Source organism: Asterias rubens, chromosome 10, assembly GCF_902459465.1.
Source record: "Asterias rubens chromosome 10, eAstRub1.3, whole genome shotgun sequence".
NCBI classification, from domain to species: domain Eukaryota; kingdom Metazoa; phylum Echinodermata; class Asteroidea; order Forcipulatida; family Asteriidae; genus Asterias; species Asterias rubens.
Window position 1 is genome coordinate 7124888 of NC_047071.1, and position 19391 is coordinate 7144278.

General features: G+C 39.1%; 1 protein-coding gene across 1 annotated transcript; it reads right to left on the bottom strand.

Moving 5' to 3' along the window:
- Positions 1 to 4089: 4089 nt before the first annotated feature.
- LOC117295856 (junction-mediating and -regulatory protein-like) lies at positions 4090 to 19328 on the bottom strand. Its single transcript, XM_033778635.1, has 9 exons — positions 19188 to 19328; positions 15427 to 16355; positions 13268 to 13440; positions 11924 to 12089; positions 9682 to 9866; positions 8707 to 8793; positions 7818 to 7913; positions 5818 to 6328; positions 4090 to 4974 (listed from the first exon to the last, which is right to left on the bottom strand). The coding sequence occupies exons 2-9, from the start codon at positions 16325 to 16327 to the stop codon at positions 4784 to 4786; spliced, it is 2310 nt and encodes a 769-aa protein (XP_033634526.1). The 5' UTR covers positions 16328 to 16355; positions 19188 to 19328; the 3' UTR covers positions 4090 to 4783.
- Between the last annotated feature and the right edge of the window lie 63 nt (positions 19329 to 19391).

Genomic DNA, 19391 nt, shown 5'->3' on the forward strand with positions numbered 1-19391 from the left:
TAGTTTGGAAAGTGATCGAGAAATGATCGAGTTTTGGGGTTGTCAATTCCCCCAGAGAGTTGGGCGATAGTCTAGAGAGAGATTGTGGACGTCTTTGGCAAGATTGTTTTTATTAGCTAATTGTTCTATAGCGGTAGCTGAACGTTAGAGAAGTTGTGGATACGGTCGAGTTGGGCCACGAGCCTCCCGTTCTTGTACATGCATATGAAGCCAGTTGAAACTGGCTTCCTATATTGGGTTGAGATTGATAACTATCTGGAGTGGACGGGGCGAAGTGACGAGCCCGACTTCACGGTTGTATTTGGACTGACAGGAACTGGCATAACCCCATCTGGACCTCCGCTGGGACAACACCGGACGGTCATACTCCACTCTACTCACAGCCGGAAACAAAAGAACTTTGGTGGCGGTATGACTCAATAGATCAAATCATTAAGGATTTAGTAATAGCGTAATACTTCTCGTTTATTTATTTAATTTTCATGCCAGTGGTAATAGTGAAAGATATTGTAATTATTCTCTTGTAAATAGTTGTAAATAAATAACTCATATTCTGTACGACAGTAGAAGAAGAGTTGATTATTTTGGAGTCCGGGTGAATTCAGTCTCGGACGCATTGCGCGTGAAGGCAGGGTGGCCCGGGTTTTGTGACAATGGGGGCTTGTCCGGGAATATATATCGTTTAATTGACCCAATTGGCCAAATGTTCTAATTTGGGATTAGTGACTGAATTTACACTACACCATTGAAAGGAAGACACAGTGTTGCGGTATTGTGCCAGAGCGTTGTGGGTTGCTTGGTGATTAGATAGTTTGATTTGGAAGGATCCCTGCACAGTAAGGATACATCTTAAACTGCTTTTGGGGGGTTTTGCTTAAAATGCGTTGGTTTTTATTTCATATTGCAACATAATTGGTGGTAGTTTCTTGCTAGGTTACCTGTAATGACTATCTCTAATGAGTTGGGGTGGTTGTGAAAAGAACCATTGGTTTCAACTAGACGTTTTCTCCCGAAGACGATCAGAGCATACTGATCGAAACGTCTAGTTGAAACCGTTCTTTTCAGAACCACAAACTCATTAGAGATAGTCATTACATGGTGTTACCGCAAACCATTCCAAATTAAAGGAACACGTTGCCTTGGATTTGGTCGAGTTGGTCTATGAAAAGCGTTTGTAACCGTTTGCTATAAAATACATTGATCCACACAAATTTGACTCGAAATTGCGTGGTTTTCCTTTTACTTTGCGAACTAACACGGTCGGCCATTTTATGGAGTCAAACATTTGAACCCCATAAATGGCCGACCGCGTGTTTGTCGACGAGGTAAAAGAAAAAACCACGCAATTTCACCTGCCTCGTACATTCTTTATCAGTATTAACCCGAGTTCGCTGATAATAATGAAGAAAAAAAAAAACACACAATTTTCACACGAAGTTGTGTGCTTTCAGATGCTTGATTTCGAGACCTCAGAATGTTATTTCTGAGGTCTCGAAATCAAATTAATTTTTTTTGTGGAAAATTACTTTCTCGAAAACTACGCTTCTTCAGAGGGAGCCGTTTCTCACAATGTTTTATACTTTCAACAGCTTTCCATTACTCGTTACCATGGTAAGGTTTTATGCTAATAATTATTTTGTGTAATTACCAATAGCGTCCCATCCAGTGCCTTTAACTTTCCAGTTGTAGTCAATTGTGTAAATCCGAATTTGTTCTCGCATTATTTTATACTTTGATTTTCTTTGCTTATTTCCTGTCATCACTATTTCTCGTATGAATTTCTTTGCTCAGTTGGTATTTTCCCAAGGAGTAGTATTAACAGTCGACTCCCGGACTGGCCCGTGTTCATAGTATTATCCAAACCTTGTAATATCCGATCACTATATATAAATGGCCGCACGTGTATGTGCAGAGGTACAATTGACTTCCGAGTGCATAGAGTAGTGTGTGATGTACTGCACAAACTAGCGCAACATTATAATTAGGCTAATAAAACTGTTTTAATTAAGTTAGTTTAGTTTGAAATTCAATTTGTAAGATCAATTTACATTTTACATGATTAAAAATAACTTAACTTTCGTTTATTGAAGTTTCCGTACATTTAAACTATCAGCAGTGACACACCCAGGATTTATTTATTTTGGGGGTGGGCCATATTTTCCCCAAAAATTTCTTTCGAAGATTGTAAAACAAAAAATCAAAACAAATCAAACAAACAAATTGAATACCTTGGAGGGGCTGGGATCAATCCCCCAGACCCATCGTCCCCCACCCCCCCCCTTTCGGGTGCACCACTGTGATTATTAGTGATCCCAGTTAGAGATTACATCAAGGTTGAGATGGAGAAGCTGTCTGCCTTTCTTCAGTAGATCACAAACTTATGCAGTCTTACTTTAACCCCCTGTGATGAATCTTGAACAACAAATTAATGCATAGTAACTTTCTGAGAAATCCTCAAGAACAATTTGTTCACCATGATGCAACTCTGACTTCAGTGCCCATTTTAATAGAGCTGCTCAGCAGCAGATTTCGTGCTAACTGTGCAATTTCCATTTAACCGTATATCACACGAAAAGGCATGCTAACCTTGGTGACATTTTTTGTTTACAATCTTGGAAAGAATTTTGTTTCGGAAAAATGCCCCCCCCCACCCCCCTCCACCCACAACCCAAATTAAATCATGGGTGCGTCACTGCTGATATTTTAAAGTATGATTCTGGTTAGACCACATCAGCCCTCAACATCCCAAAAAATCCCAAACCAATAACAATTTTAGTAACTTTGGAAAGTTTTTTATTTTTATTTATTTATAAAGTAAAGTACATGTATAAATTGACTAATTTGTAACCTACCAACTGTACAAAAATAGTCTTAAAGTTGTAAATTTTGAAGAGCCCAGATGTGGATTCTGAGCCCTTAGTGGATTCTGATAGAGGATGACATGCTCTATCAAGTGATTTTCATTTCATTGACTTTTGGAATGATGCGTTACTTAAAAAATTGGGTCAAAGGTCACGATAACATATTAAAGATCATAGTGACTTGTACACAAATAGTCATAAACTTGTAAATTTTGAAGAGCCCAACTGTTTCTTAGTGGATTATGATAGAGGAAGACATGCTCTATCAAATGATTTTTATTACGGGGTCAAAGGTCACGATAACATATTAAAGATTACAGTGACCTACATTTCAGAAAATTTATTTTTGATGAAAGAATTGCATGCAATTCTCATCAATTTGATACCAAATCTGCATATATGTGATAAAAATTGACATGGTTATGACATATTTTTACCAAAAAGGTGGTATTTTAACCTTAAAATGTCAGATTTTAGTGGTTTCTGCCCTGACCACAAGGAAAGTCCGATCGGGCTGAAAATTGGTGTGCATTCATTGCTCATTAGGACCTACAAGCACAGAATTTTTTATCAAAATCGGAAGACATGAGGTAAAAAAGTGCGTTGGTCTGACATGGAATGACCCATATATTCAGGGTAAAAGAATGAGACAGAGGTTTAATACACAATCCTTGCGACCTTAGGTCAGTTACCCACAACCTCATCGTCCAACCCAAGGTTATGTTGCAGTCATGTCGTGAGCGCAGCTTCTCATTGGTCCTTCTCTCTGAAAGGCTCTCACAAATCCAATTTAATGCTCTTCTTCTGTGGACTCATCAAACTAAACCTTTAAAGACAGTGGACACTATTGGTAGTTGTCAAAGACTACTCTTCACAGTTGGTGTTTCTCAACATATGCATAAAATAACAAAGCGTTGAAAATTTGAGCTCAGTCGGCCTTTAAATACAGAGGACACTATTGGTAGTTGTCAAAGACTACTCTTCACAGTTGGTGTACCTCAACATATGCATAAAATAACAAAGCTGTGAAATTTTGAGCTCAATCGGCCGTCTAAATGGCGAGATAATAAGGGGAAAAAACACCCTTTGTCACTCGAAGTTGTGTGCTTTATGCTTTATTTCGAGACCTATCTGAGGTCTCGAAATCAAATTCGTGGACAAATAATTTCTTTCTCGCAAACTACATCACTTCAGAGGGAGCCGTTTCTCACAATGTTTTATCTAATCAACCTCTCCCCATTACTCGTTACCAAGTAAGGTTTTATGCTAATAATTATTTTGAGGAGTTACTAATAGTGTCCATCACACTACCTTTAATCGTGTTTCTTCCAATATAACTATCAGACAGCATAGCTCAGACATATTCTATCTACAGTTTTCTTCTTAAAGCGCTTAGAGGCTGGCCTGCTGTAGGCGCATAATATACATGTTAAATCATAATTATTATGCTTCTGTAGTATTGTGAATACTGTGATTAGAGTAGTGTATATATTAAGTTGATTTTGATAAAGCCAACCCAAAACAAATACAAACTATAAAAGGGCAACTTTGTCCACTTTATATGTAGCTCTGCCCATGTTCTAGGCAGCCACCAATAAAGAATGTTCCAACCATGGAGGTAGAAATCTCCATGTTCCAACCAAGAGCCCATGATGTTAACAAACCCTATTCAGTACATTTTCATTAATATTTAACCCACTGGTACATTAACATTGAGTGTATGTTATATTCATTGATACAGTTTCACTCTAACACAATACACATTAACTGAATGACCCAATGTGACACATGTTGTCACATCCCATAAATAAGGTAAAATGACATCACTTAGCAAACAAACAAGTATATTGTTTACACCATACACTTGGTCTATGCCAAATAGTTTGTTCATCGTCTAAAACGTCTTGGGCTTCCCAGAATCGTTAAGGGCTAAATTCAGCTTCAGAGTCTGAGTCATCGAGTGTTTCTGTCTGATGTCTGATGCTTCTTATCTTTGCCATTAGCTCGCTATCTTCAAGACTGCTGTAAAGAGAGTACATAGTACTAGGGTCTCGCTGTACTTTACGTAGTTTCACTCCTTGACGAATATTGGCCAGAGTAACTTGCATTTGATCTGAAAATTATAATCATGAAACACAAAAATCATTAACACAATCATGCTTGACAAACTCGGAAGTTTTACACCTTTATCCTTACCATATATCACTAAATGGCTGAACGGCCACAAAACTCTGATGGCTACCAAAATCTACCAGTACAATTCAGCAATATGTAACAGAAAATTGAAGTCTATGACCATAACACCTACAATTTTAACAACTAAAACATTGTTGCCTAAACAATGTGTGCAACACTTTGGTCTACATAACTTCACAGAATCAGGCAAAGAGATGAAACCCTCCATCAAGGCTGAAACTAGCTGTATTCAGACTGTTTAGCTTGAAATCTGGTTTATTCAGTTTGAATAATAACCCACTTCTTGTCTCTTGCAATTTGACCCTACATGAAACAGAGTTTGGGGACGCGACAAGAATTTATTTTCTTTCAAAAAAAAAAAAAGGAACGAAATAATGTCACAAAAAGAATTATTACTTGTTGAAAAGGTTATCAACCTTTTTTGATGAAACTTGGGGGTTGATTTTGCGTAGTGGTATCTTTCCTTGCCTTCCACCTCTAGGGCCCTGGTTCGAATCACACACACCAGGGGCTCTACATGATGAATTGGGTTCTCAGTCCCTACCCGACTGTGTGGGTTTTCCCTGCAATAATTCTCCGTGTCTTTCTCCCCCATCTAAAACTGAAATTTACTTATTGTGTTCATGGCTAGTACAATGATTCTGAGAGTATTTGGGTTCACAACCAGAATAAATGACATGAAACTTTCACACCCTTGATGATTAAAAATGATATACTATATACTTAAGAAATAACAGCTTTGTGCGCTATACACACTTACCGTTACTAACTCCTCTCTCAGAGTTGTTACTTGCAGACTTTGATTGGCTCTGTAACTTCCCTCTTGCCTTCAATACGTCACTCACATCAATTCCTCCCCCTCCTTCCTCCTTCACTTTCTCATTTTGGTTTAAAAATGTGTTGCTCTGCCTCTTAGCAGTGAGCAAATGAAAATGTGATTGAGAACTGAGTAGTAGGGGACAGGGGGGTGGTGGGGGGCAAGGGGGTGGTGGGGGGCAAGGAGGAGGTGGGGGGCAAGAAGGAGGTGGGGGCGGTACAGGGACTTGTTGGATTGGATCAGTTTGATTGGATGACTGCGATTCAGTTGCATTTTTGTGTTTGGGCTTTTTGAGCTTTGGTGGTTGATAAGCTCGTCTGGCTTTGTCCCTTGCTAAAGCTGCATCTCTCTTCAAATGTTCTTTGTTCTCATCCTCTTCCTGTTGTCTTGTCTTATCTTTCTTAACAAACTTCTTAAACTGGCGAGGTTTCAGAATCCTTGGGCTAGGGTGAGTCTGCAAATTAAATAAATAAATAGTTGAATGAATAAGTACAAAAATTAATATTTTCACAAGATGCATATTTTGTTTTAGTCATTCATCGGACATGACCCACAACTATGCTTATGCTTAATTTCTTATGTCATCTCCTATCAAACTGTTATTACTTGTTTTAAATTTACATAATAACAACCAAGTTGATATTGTTTTGTTTCTATTTGAAAATTTTGCAACAGCTTCCTTTGATTTTGAACACACTTTCCAATCAAGGACCTTTACCCAAGAGGGGATCATAATGTCCTCTTTTGTTACAGGTCTCTCGTTTTCGTTTTAAAGCAATCGCATAACATCAGTAAACAGTATTGTCCAAAGGCCCAGACTTTGTGTATCACAACTCATATAAAATAACAAACCTGTGAAAATTTAGGCAAAAACGGCCATCGGAGTCGGGAGAAAATAACGAGAAAACCCACCCATGTTTCCGCACGTTTCGTAGTGTCATGACATGTGTTTGAAATAAATCTGTTATTCTCGATATTGAGAATTGATAATTGTTTTAATGTTTTCTCAAAAAGTAAAGCATTTCATGGAATAATATTTCAAGGCAAGTCTTTCACCATTACCTTCTGTAAACCCTGTAAGTTATTTGTAAATCTGTGAGATTTTAATTGTTGTTCTGTTCAGAAAGTGTCCAATGGCTTTAATAAGTATACTTACACCCTTACATATGGCAGTTATTTTACTTTAATTGTTGTTTTAAATTATTACTCCCTTTTCTGAAGAAATCCTCTTTGGGGAACTACTTGAACAAATAAAATCTTGTGGGGTGCACACACATTTTACATACCTTTTGTTCTTTCCTCTGTCCCTGTACTGTACATCCTTCCATATACGTGTACAGGGTGTTCTCAAAAACAAATGTATACACTTTTGCAATGGCTGAGGAATAACAAATATATGATTCTGGGGGGAAATAGTTGATATGTATGGATAACTTATGGTCTCAACTTTCATATGACACCCAAAAGCCTGAAAAAAAAAATTCATGTTTGGGTGAGCATGGCTCACTTTTGTAAAGGGTATGAAAATTAGGATGCACACAGTAATTAACATTCCACTTTGTGAGCGGTAAGTCCTTTGGAGACTAAAAAACTCACTCCAAGATGATACTTCAGTGAGCAGTGCTCACCAAGCATGAATTATTTTCGGACTTTTTGGTGTCATATGAAAGTTAAATTCATAAGATATCCATACATCTAAACCATTTCCCCAGGATCATTTATTTTTTATTGGGCACCCTTTTCATGAGTGTATAGGTTTTTGAGACGCAGGGTACTTTGGGCAGACCACCCCAGTCTTCAGATTTTTTTTCCCCTGTTTTCTTTTTTTATCCTCAATCTCAATAAGAAAGAATGAAGACAACAAAGTAGGTAGATCCAATCCTAAATACATGTAGATTTACGATTTACAATTTCAAAAAAAAACTACCAATAACAACATTTACCAGTTTGTAGTTTTGTAATCTGTCAATGGTTTTCTTCCTCTCGCATTCAATAAAGTATCTTCTCTTCTCCTGCTCAGCAAATAACTGATCACGCTTCTAAAAACACAAAACAACAATGTTTTCATGTAACAGTGGTTTAAATTTAGATTGATGGAACTGGCACAACAACTACACAAATTGTGGCACAAAGTGGTAAACCAACTTTTCAGGGGTGTACTTTCACCAAAATCAAACACATGATCTAACTGATAGGTCAGCTCAGCCAATAATGCCTAATTTGGGGCAAAATTCTGAATCTATTTTAAGGTTGGCGGAAGGTTAAGGACACAATGAAGAGTTTTGCTGTTTTTACTAATCGTTATTTATTTCATTAATCGTTTTGTAATGAGCAGGTGACTAGGTCACCGAGGTAGCGCTGACTGAAGACATTCGGATCACCTGGGAATCCAGGTACCATTGCACGCCAAATAGGGGAATCGCAAGCTTGGGTTTCCACGTGATCCAAAGAGGACAGCCAGTGCTGATTTGGATCTCCAAGAGTAAAGACCACTTGGGATTGCTTTGACTCCACAATTTTCCTTGTAAGAGCACATCAGAAATTGTAGAGCTATAATGTAAGTACCAGTGATTTTTGATAATAAATCAAAGAGAAATCAGAGAAGAATCAAAGAATCATAAGAACCGTTTTGAACCGTTTCATAATTATTTATTTGTTTGTTTCGTCCCTTGTCCATTATATTTAATTCTCGACACACATCAAACCAACACAAGTCCTTGAGTTCGAGGGCATTACAATATTAGTTTGATTTTCTTTAAATGATCGAGATAATGTTCACTAAACCAGCCACATTGAGTAATAACATTGAAGGATGTTGCCATTGAGACATACCATTTGAATCCAGTGATGTGATTTTGAATGCTCTCCTTCGTATTTCTTCTTTTTGATTTTTGCTTGATGTTGTGCTACAAATGATTGCTGGAAGAAAATAATTTATTTGTGATAAATCAAGCACATTGTACATTTTTCTGTCTGTAGTGAGTGCAATAAATTAATGTAAGTGTTTAGTTACAAAACACCAGGCCTCTAATTACGTACAAAACATCTTTTAGGGCAAGACCACTTTGGCCTTGGAGCAAGCCAAATATTGGAGGGCACTAGAAAGAACCCCAATGCCAAAAATGTAAATAGAAAAGGCATGAAACAATTAGCCAGTGGATGTCAACACACTTTCCAAGTTGATCACAAAACCAGGTCATCAAACCACCTTCTGAACAAGGAAAAGTGTTACAAATATACATGTATAACAAACTAAAACAATGTATATAACAAACAGCAGAGGATTAAGATAAGAGGTAATTGGATCTCAATTAGGAGGAGTGTCAATCATTGTCCCAGTGTCTGGGACCTTGCTCTACAGATAACTTAAACTGCCAGCTTTGTAAGGCTTCAACTAGCACTGTTGAAAGGACACCATAGGAGTGAGTTGTGGAACAGCTAGAATTTTACTAGACTATCAAAATGAAAAGGTCCATGGTCCAGCAGAATAGTGGCACAAAAACAGTAAAGAAAACGACCCCTTTCTCAGTTTGAAAACAGTACCTGCCTTACAATGTCATTGCTTGAGAACAATAAGCAATGCGGAAACAAGCTTGGGTTGTTGTCTAACACCTCCACTGAATAAGAGAATTCAACCCTCCCCTGTGGATCGCCAGCATTTTCATAATATGGCACCAAAAAGCAGAACATACATACATACATCTTTCTAAGTTTTATCCTCCTTGGTTTTAGATTATATAAGATAGATTGTAAGCAGATGCAAACAAACAATTTGATCACAACTGTCACAGTACCAACCAATCCTACCTTGCTACTTCGGATGACAGCCTTCTTCCTGTTGGTTTTACTTAATTTACTTTGAATGTCCACTATTCTTGGATCACTGTATGACGGATTCCTCTTTGTATTCACACTGGTGTCATCATCTTCTTCAAAGTCCAAGCCAATTAGACTATCCAGAGCATCAAAGAACACCGTAGCTTCTTCTGCTTCTGTTATCCAATGAAACATTGCTTTGTAACCCAAATATGTTCAGTATTGAATAAAGAGAAGCGACGAGTTCTTCAAAGCTGTTTAAAACCAGCAGGGTTGTGGTCGAGTGATAAAGGCACGAGCCAAAGGCCCACGACCCTGCAAGGTCACTACTCTTTTATAATGCCAATTTGTGAACAAATGAGGAAATTTCACAATTATAGACAATCTGTGACAAAATTTTTTAGGGAATTTGTAAATTTGTAAATTTTGAGCGCAATGGGTTGTGTATACGTACGCGCGTATACAAAATAGATTACGTGCTGGTACTATAATCTATTGATTGCATTCTGGGTCAGTAAATTGGCGTACATAAGCTTGCGAGCCAAACATGCAAAGCCAGCCGGTCGAGCTATGTCTTTATCAGCCGTTTAAACACCGCCACGTGACGCGCTCTCCACCAATTGGAGTAAAAAAAATTCTGGGGTATTTATGATTAAAGGTGACAAGCCAATCACGTAGTTGTAATGCATGTGAAGGGAACTGATTACAAGAGCTGTTTTAGTGACTCATGACTCGGCCCAAGTGACTTGGGACTCGGATAAAGGGACTCGTTCTTGGACTCGGACCAAGAGACTTGAGACTTAAACTAAGGGGTTCGGATTTAGACTCGGCCCAAGACACTCTGGTTAAGAGACTGGGACCAAGGGAGAGCTGAAATTCGGACTCTGACTAAGGGACTCAGCACCCAGACTAAAACTCGGCATTGGACTCAAGACTCAGACTTGCACTCGGATCAAGGGACTCGAGACTTGGACCAAGCAACTTGAGATGTTCAGACCAAGGGACTCAGACCAAGGGACTTGAGACTCGGACTTGGATTAATAAGGGATTTGGACGCGGACCAAGGGACTCCAAACTTGGACTGAGAGGCTTGGACTCAGACCAAGGGACTTGGGCCTCAGACCAAGAGACTCCAGATGACCAGACCAAGGGACGAAGACCAAGAGACTTGAGACTTGGATTAAGGGACTTGGACTCAGACCAAGGGACTTAGACTCAGACCAAAGGACTTGGACTCAGACCAAGGGACACCAGACTTGGACTGAGAGACTTGGATTAAGACCAAGGGACTCGGGACTCCAACCAAGAGACTCAGACCAAGGGACTAGAGACTCGAACCAAGGGACTCAGACTTTGACTCAGACCAAGGTACTCAATACTTAAACCAAAGGACTTCAGACTCAGGCTAAAGAGACTCGGACCAAGGGAGTCAGGACTCAGACTTGGACCAAGGGACTTGAGACTCGGACCAAGGGACTCGAGACTCAGGCCAAGGGACTCAAGACTTGGACTTGAACTTAGGGACTCGAGACTTGGACCAAGGGACTCAGACACAGGGACTCGAGACTCACACAAAGGAACTCGAGACTTGGACTTGGACCAAGGGACTAGTGACTTGGACCAAGGAACTTGAACAAAGTGACTCGAGACTTGAACCAACAGTGACCAAGGGACTTGAGACTTGGACTTTGACCAAGGAACTAGAGACTTAGACCAAGAGACTTGAACAAAGTGACTCAGACTTGGACCAAGGGACTTGAGACTTAGACCAAGGGACTTGAGCAAAATGACTTGAGACTTGAATCAAGGGACTTAAGACTTGGACCAAGGGACTAAGACCCAGGGACTCAAGACTTGGAACAAGGGACTTGAGACTTAGACCAAGGGACTTGAATAAAGTGACTCGAGACTTGGACCAAAGGACTCAGACTTGGACCTATGATTTGGATTAAGGGAATCTAGACTCAGATCAGGGGACTCAAGACCCGGACGAAGAGACGCCAAGGGACTCAAGACTCAGACCAATGCACTCAACACTCAGACTAGGACCAAGGGACTCAAGACTCGCACCAAGGGACTCAGACCCAGGGACTCGGGAGTAAGACCAGAGGACTCAAGACTCAGACTTGTTGTTTATGAACAATAACGTGCAAGATACCGCAACGGCAACTGGCCCTAAAGTGGCGCTCAAAACATTATTTAAAATAAAATTAAAAAAATTAAAAATGCCAACCTTTGAGTTGTTCTTTTATCTGAGCTAGGTCCAGTCGATGGATGCCGTCCTGCTCTTGCAACACAGCCAGCTGTGTGTCGTATAACTTTACCTGAAGGTCAAAGGCCAACTGATCCAAGGATCCAAAATTTGTGATGTAATTTGGTCCCTCCTCCAGTAATGCCATCTTCAAGATCACAAATAGAACAATCATATTCTGTTACAGTCAGTGCACACTAAATTTTAACTTATCCACAATGCCATTTTGTTTGTGATAGGCAGTCACTATTGTGACTACATGTATCTCACCACCCTGGTGCAATTTATGATCTAATGGTTAAGATATGCTGCAGAATGGCAGGTTCTAGTGCCTTTTTTTCATTCAAGTTTGAGGTTTTTAAAATAATATTTTCCTTAACAGCTTATTCCCATACGTTTTGTAAATAGTTTATGTTTACAGATAACATTGTCTTATCAGTAAAAGTTATACTATCTGATATTGTAGCTTAAAGCTATTGGACACTTTCGATAAACAGTATTGTCCAAAAGGCCCACACTTTGTGTATCACAACTTATGTGTATCACAACTTATGTAAAAAATAACAAACCTGTTAAAATTTAGGCTCAATCTGTCATCGGAGTCGAGAGAAAATAACGGGAAAACCCAACCTTGTTTTTGCACGTTTCGCCGTGTCATGACATGTGTTTAAAATAAATCCGTAATTTTGATATCGAGAATTGATAATTGTTTTAATGTTTTCCCAAAAAGTAAAGCATTTCATGGAATTATATATTTCAAGAGAAGTCTTTCATCATTAGATATATACCTTCTGTAAACCCTGTAGGTTATTTGTAAATCTGTGAACTTTTTTTTTCTGTTCCGAAAGGGTCCAATGGCTTTAAAACTTAACTTAGCTAGTTGACAACACGGCATCCCAATTGCGACATTGTTTTCTGTTTTAAAGATGTTTTTAAAATTGTGGAGAGCTAATTTTTACTTGGTCATATGGCGCATGGAATTCATGTACAATTTTAATGTACATAATTTCAAATCCAGTTGAAAAGTTAATTAATAACCCACACGCAGAATAAGCCTTGGTCCTAAGTTTGATATTTTTAAAGACTTGTTTTGTTCTCTACTCCCAGTTAGAGGTCACTCATGTACCCTTCTCAAGTAATGGTACTATTTTGTTGCCCACCAAAGACACGTCACACACCGCTAAAACTGCACAAACATTTGCTACAAAAATGCACGACTGGATGGCTCACTACCTGTACACCCAAGTACTCCAGCATAGCAGACTTCCCACATTGCTACATATTATGTCAGTGAGAAGGCTCTATAACCACTTGAGCTATTATTACCTCCTGTTTGATCTTATCGATTTTGTGTTTGTATTTTTCCTGTTTCGCGTGAAGAAATTGGATACTCTCTTGGGACAAAACTTGATTGAAGTCCTTTAACCGTCCTTCTCCATTCAGCTCCCAAGTGGATTTACCAAACTTCTGCTTGTCCTTCTCCAACTGCCTGATAACAACTGATGTCAAAGTAAAAAAATAAAAACAAATACAACAGGGTGTACAACCACTACAAATGCCATATAATTTGTCCCAATATGATATGTTAAGTATACACCTGTCGCAAGGCACTTCTCTTGCCTTAATGTTTTTGGGGGGATTTAGGAGACATACAGTACGCCTCTTGGCGATAGTTATTTTTTAAACTGTTATGCTCTCCTGGGCACCCCACTGTTGTTTTTCATTTGTTTTCTTAAATATTTTTAATGTATGTACATGTGCTTGTAAATGTGATTGCCCGAATAAATATTATTATTACTATTATTAGTATTCCTGTAACACAGAGTGAGCACACATGGCTGAACAACTTTTAAACTGTTCAAGAACTTTTCGAGAATTAAAAAACAAACCATAATAAAACAAAACAATTAAGGATGTTTTGGTTTAGGGTAAATCAGTAAAATGGGGGTAAAGTCTGTACATGATTCAAATTTTCCAAATGCTACAAAACTTACTGATGATTTCATACACTCGTAGGGACAAACTACGTATTTTATTCTCTAAATTTCATCATCATCTTTGGGATAGATAAAAGTAGCTCTCCTTGGTTGAATGCGCAACATGTCAACGAAAAAATGTAAATGACAATGAGAATAATTAAACATTTAAAATCAACCCCCACTCCCTCATGATTAACTTCCTCACGCGAACAGTATCAACTCTACAACCCCTAACAAAAAAAACAAAACATGCTAAAATAACTAAACAAGGGTGAGAAAGAGGCACATTAACACATTGCCAGAAAAGGGCCAACAATCACATCCAACCAGCACCTCAATAATCTCCTCTCCTGATCAAGTTTGTTAAACTTTATTGTTACTAAATACAGCCAATGCACAGCTTTTGTTGTCCAATCACTGTACAGTTCACACAAAGTTTGCACCAGCAACTTTGGGAGCATTGTCCTTTCATAATCCAGAGGGACAGGCGAGTTGGCATTCTTTGTTTACCTTCAGGTCATTCTGAGGCTAGAATCGATAAACTGAAGAAAACATTGATATAAGTTTTGCTCTTTTACTCAACTGCGTGTTGTGCCTCTTACATGTATTTTTACAATGTTTTAGCATTACCGGTACCCTTAATTTGAAATGAATGGTCTGTTTGGTAATAACTCTGCAAAATAATGGCAATAAAATCTTACTTGGGAAGAAGTACAGCAGCTTTAAATAGTTAATATTATAATGTATGCATTTTGAGGTTGTTCACAAAGCACTGCGGTTTTTTATGGAAAACTGTACCACTTTTTATCCCCCACAATTTGAATCTATTAGACAGTAACATTTCTCAGGTTGTTGTGTACATATTGCAATAAATTGCAGATTTCCTGCACTTCGTCAGTTTCTCACAGATTAGTTTTTTGGTATCTACATGTACAACATAGATTAAACAAACAGTGGGTTACATTCTACCAATAGTACAATCCCTTTAATGTGTCCAGCATGGTAGTTGTTCTGATTACCTGAGGCGCAAAAAAAGTATGTCCGAAATTTACAGGAACACGTTGCCTTGGATCAGACGAGTTGGTCTATAAAAAGTGTTTGTAACCGTTTGATATAAAACGTACTTGGTTAGAAAGATGTTTTAAAAGTAGAATACAATGATCTACACAAGTATGCCTCGAAATTGTGTGGTTTTCCTTTTACCTCGTCGACTAACACGGTCGGCCATTTATGGGAGTCAAATTTTTGACTCCCATAAATGGCCGACCGTGTTAGTTCGCAAAGTAAAAGGAAAACCACGCAATTTCGAGGCAAATGTGTGGAAATCATTATATTCTACTTTTGAATTATTTATCTAACCATGCATTTCATAACAAATGGTTTCAAACGATTTTCAATGATCAACTGGTCCGATCCAAGGCAGCGTGTTCCTTTAACAAAAATCAGCTACATATGTACATGTAATATTAGCGAAAGAGTATGGCACTTTTTCTATGAAAAACTTACCTTTGGTGGTTTCCATACACTGAGCAAAATATTTGACTCGTATCTCATTGATAGCCTCAATAGATCCAGCATAATGCTCTTGCCACTCACTGTAATCTATTAAGCATCTTTCCCGTTTTCCTTGACTCATGAATTCATCCTCCAACTCATCCTGTAACCCTAAAAGCTTATTAAAAGACAACTCCCTCATATCTAAAAAAGGCTGCAGCATAACATTAAATAGCTCTGCCTGAGCTGCAGCTAGTTCACCAAGCACATTGTCGACATGAGAGTACAGCTCTATCATGTTAACCATCTTGTCCAACTCCTCTCCTCTCTTAAATAGCTCCTGCAGTTTCTCTTCCTGGTGCAATACATCATCAGCATAAGCTTTCTGTCTCAATTCACTGAAATTCTCAAAATACTGCTCTTCAACAACATCACTACTAAATAAATAGTCTGTCAGAAGCTTGTTTCCGCAAATTTGCGCAGCTGTCATTAAATACAGCTCCAACTGCTGGTTGAAGTCATCCGGAACTTCAATCGAGAATAGGAGACTCCAAATTCCACGTGGCTCATAGGGCAAGTTTGGTGGGTGATTTTCAAGATCGGGTTTAATGAGACACAACTGCTGGTGAGCATAGGTTATATCCTGCAAGGTGAAGATGCCTGTCCAGTTATTAAGGTCTTCAGGACTAAGCTCCGAGTTTCCAGAAGACGTGGACTGTGCTTTCTTGGAGCTCCTGGCCAAAGTGCGTTTGACCTTTCGAGGTTTGGTCTCATGACAGGTGATACTGAGGTGCCTTTCGTGATCATCCCAGTTGATGTTGAAACAGAGATTGTTTTGTTGTGGCTGACTGGCTTCAAATGGTGCCTCTTTCACTGCCACCCAGTCTTCTAGGCTATGTTGCTCATCAAGCATACTTACATGTAGACGCGTTTACATTTTGCTGTGAAAAAATCATAACAGTTGTTTTAAAAAGAATGTGCATAAAACAATGTTTTCAATAACTGTGGAAAAAGAGGTTTATCATAAAAATAATAGTCGATTTTTAATAGCACTTTATCAAAGCCCGAAGGGCATCTCACAGCACTTCAAACATAATTACCTCTGGTCACTGGGCATTAAATCATTCCTTAAACCATCTCAGCTCCCTTGGGAGTGTACAGTCGGTTACCGCTTTTAAAACCGAGCTCCAAGCTTATCATTCACATCTCTGCCCTCACAGGTACCCATTTAACCACAGGGTGGAGAGAAGCATTGGAAAAGTGATTTGCTCAAGGACACACCGGATTCGAACCCACATCAAGATGAACCACCAGAACTTGAGTTTGATGCTCTTACACGTATTTGCTCAGCCACGACACCCCCAATAAATTTAACATACAATGTGCATACAATATACAATTGCTGCACGCTGCAACGGGGTCCATGGCGTTTTGTACACTCGAGGGGGAAAATGGAACCCGAGGCGAAGCCGAGGGTGCCATTTTTTCTCACGTGTGTACAAAACCCATGGACTACAATTACAGCGTGCAACAATTGTTTTGTAATATACCTAATTGTATAATTGTTGTTCCTCTTCTCAAAGTTCTGTAGTCATCTTCAAACATCGTTCGTTCGTTCGTTTGTTTGTTTGTTGGGGTGTTTGATTGGTTGTTTGTTCGTTTGTTTGTTTGTTGGGATGTTTGTTGTGGTGTCTGTTGGCGGGGGGGGGGGGGGGGGGGGTATGTTTGTCGGGCTGCTGTTGGGTTTGTTAGTTAAGTGTGCTTGTTAAATATTTATTGTTTTTGTTTTATCTAATTTTAGTTCTCATGACGTCTCTTTTGACTTTGCTCTTAATTTTTCAATTTTTCTTGTGTATAAATTTTCTCTCTGCTTTTTAAAATGTTTATATTCATGTAATAATGTAAATCTGTATTTTAATTCAGTCTCTGGACTGCGACAAGCAGATGTTTTTACAATAAACCAGTAATAATAATAATAAAAAAAATATTCATTGTCTAATAATAAGCAGGCGAACACGAAACAATTCCCTCAAACCCGCAGTTGTTACCCGGCCCATTGAGCCATGGATTGAAAACATGCGTTTTTGTTGCGCATCACATGATTGGTTCTCGACCAATCAAACTTCACAGTTTGTTACTGAGGTATAACAATGATGGATGTAGCCCAGTCTACTACCACAGGAACTTCCAGCTATGCACGGAAAATAAAATCTGGCGACGAAAAACAAAAAACATTGCGTGTGTTGCGTGAATTCGGAACGATTTTAATTTTAAGAGAACACACATTAAAGCGATTTTTTTAATATTCGGCGGTGTGCTTAACATATTGGTTTGTATTGGTTTGTATAAACATGGATGCGCATAAAACCAATGACAGAGCATGATACATTTGCCCATCCCAGCGCCTTTGGTTAAAGCAAGGCGCTGGGGATGAGCAAAACAGACGTACAAGAAGAAGCCCTGTGAAAAAGCAAGATGACGGCAGACAGCTTTGCTGCTTATAAATATTTTTTTTCACAAGAAAAAAGCTTGCTTTGTAATCGAAATTCAACTTGAAACTTATAAAAATTCTATCTGAGCTGTAATATAATAGGCCTACTTTCCAGTTTTATGCCTCCTGGATTTTAAATGTATAGGCTATTGGAGGAGTTGAAGGCGAATTGATGGCACCAACCCAGTTGACGGCGAATAGCGGCAAGATAATGCACTGCACTCAAAGCCATGCGCACTTGGGCTCACACTATCAATTGGTACATGATGATCACATCGCCAGTGCAGAACTTCGACATATTTTCGGAAATAATTTCTTCCATGGATTTCTTTGTTAGCTGTAAACTCGTTGAAAATATAGTGAGGGACACTTCTTAAATCAGGTAAAAAATAAATAAAATTGTAGTCAAAATTGTTTTCGCATTGTAAAGAACCTTAATACCCAGGACGTCAGTGCAGTGGCACTGACTGACGTCCTACCAGGGCTAACTCATACCAGGAAAAGACCCATGAAATATGTAAATTGCACATAGCGCGTGCGCACTAACGTTTTGGTTGGAAAAATGAGGGAACATTGCGCTGTATTGTACACACGGCTAATGCATAGATATAGAATATAATACTATAGTACCTAGATCAGCCGCGCGTACATACGCGCCATAAGCCGCACACAACAAATTGGCGTTCTTCATGGACGCGCTAAAAAGTCACGTGCTGGTGGTAAGGCACACAAAAGGAACATTTGAGATAGGCCTTAAACCACTAGGACACGCTAAAGTAAAAGCCACGTGCTGGTAGAAGATGAACGTTGGAGGTACGCGAATAGACCTTATCGAAAATACCAATGCGCAAGCGCAGACTGTTGAATGAGGTGCATTGTGGGATAGATATGGATCAAATTTGGATACCAGCTGGACCACAATGCACCTAATTCCAAGCTTTACGCGTGCCCCCCCGCTATTTGCGAAAAGGTCTATGGCCGGCTGCCCCCATGCCAGAACCTGCGACTGCGTATATATTCTATATCTATGGGCTAAATGGGTGCGTGACGCAGACGCGATTGCGCGTTTGCTTAGTGCACAACTCTATGGCGTTTGCCGGCCAACCAACAGGGTCTGTACGCATGCGTGAATGCAGTTGTTAGCATATTTATTTCATGGGAAGGGTCCATTCAATTTTCAACAAAGTCTGCTGGTTCGAAATTGTTAATTTTATTATACCTGCAACGAACCTGGCACTATTTTTTTTCAAAATTAAATGGAGATAAACGCTTACTTACTGACCTTCAAAAAATCTGAACTGTAGACCATGCATGGTCAGATGGTTACGGTATTTATTTCTGTAGTGACACTGGACAGTGTAACTTTCCCAGAGTAGAGCTATGGAATGGTTGACGAACGAATACGATCACGACGGGGGGACGGTACGGGGGGCCGGGACGGACGGTGATGATGATGACGTAAGTAACTATTTTGATCATGCTCGCG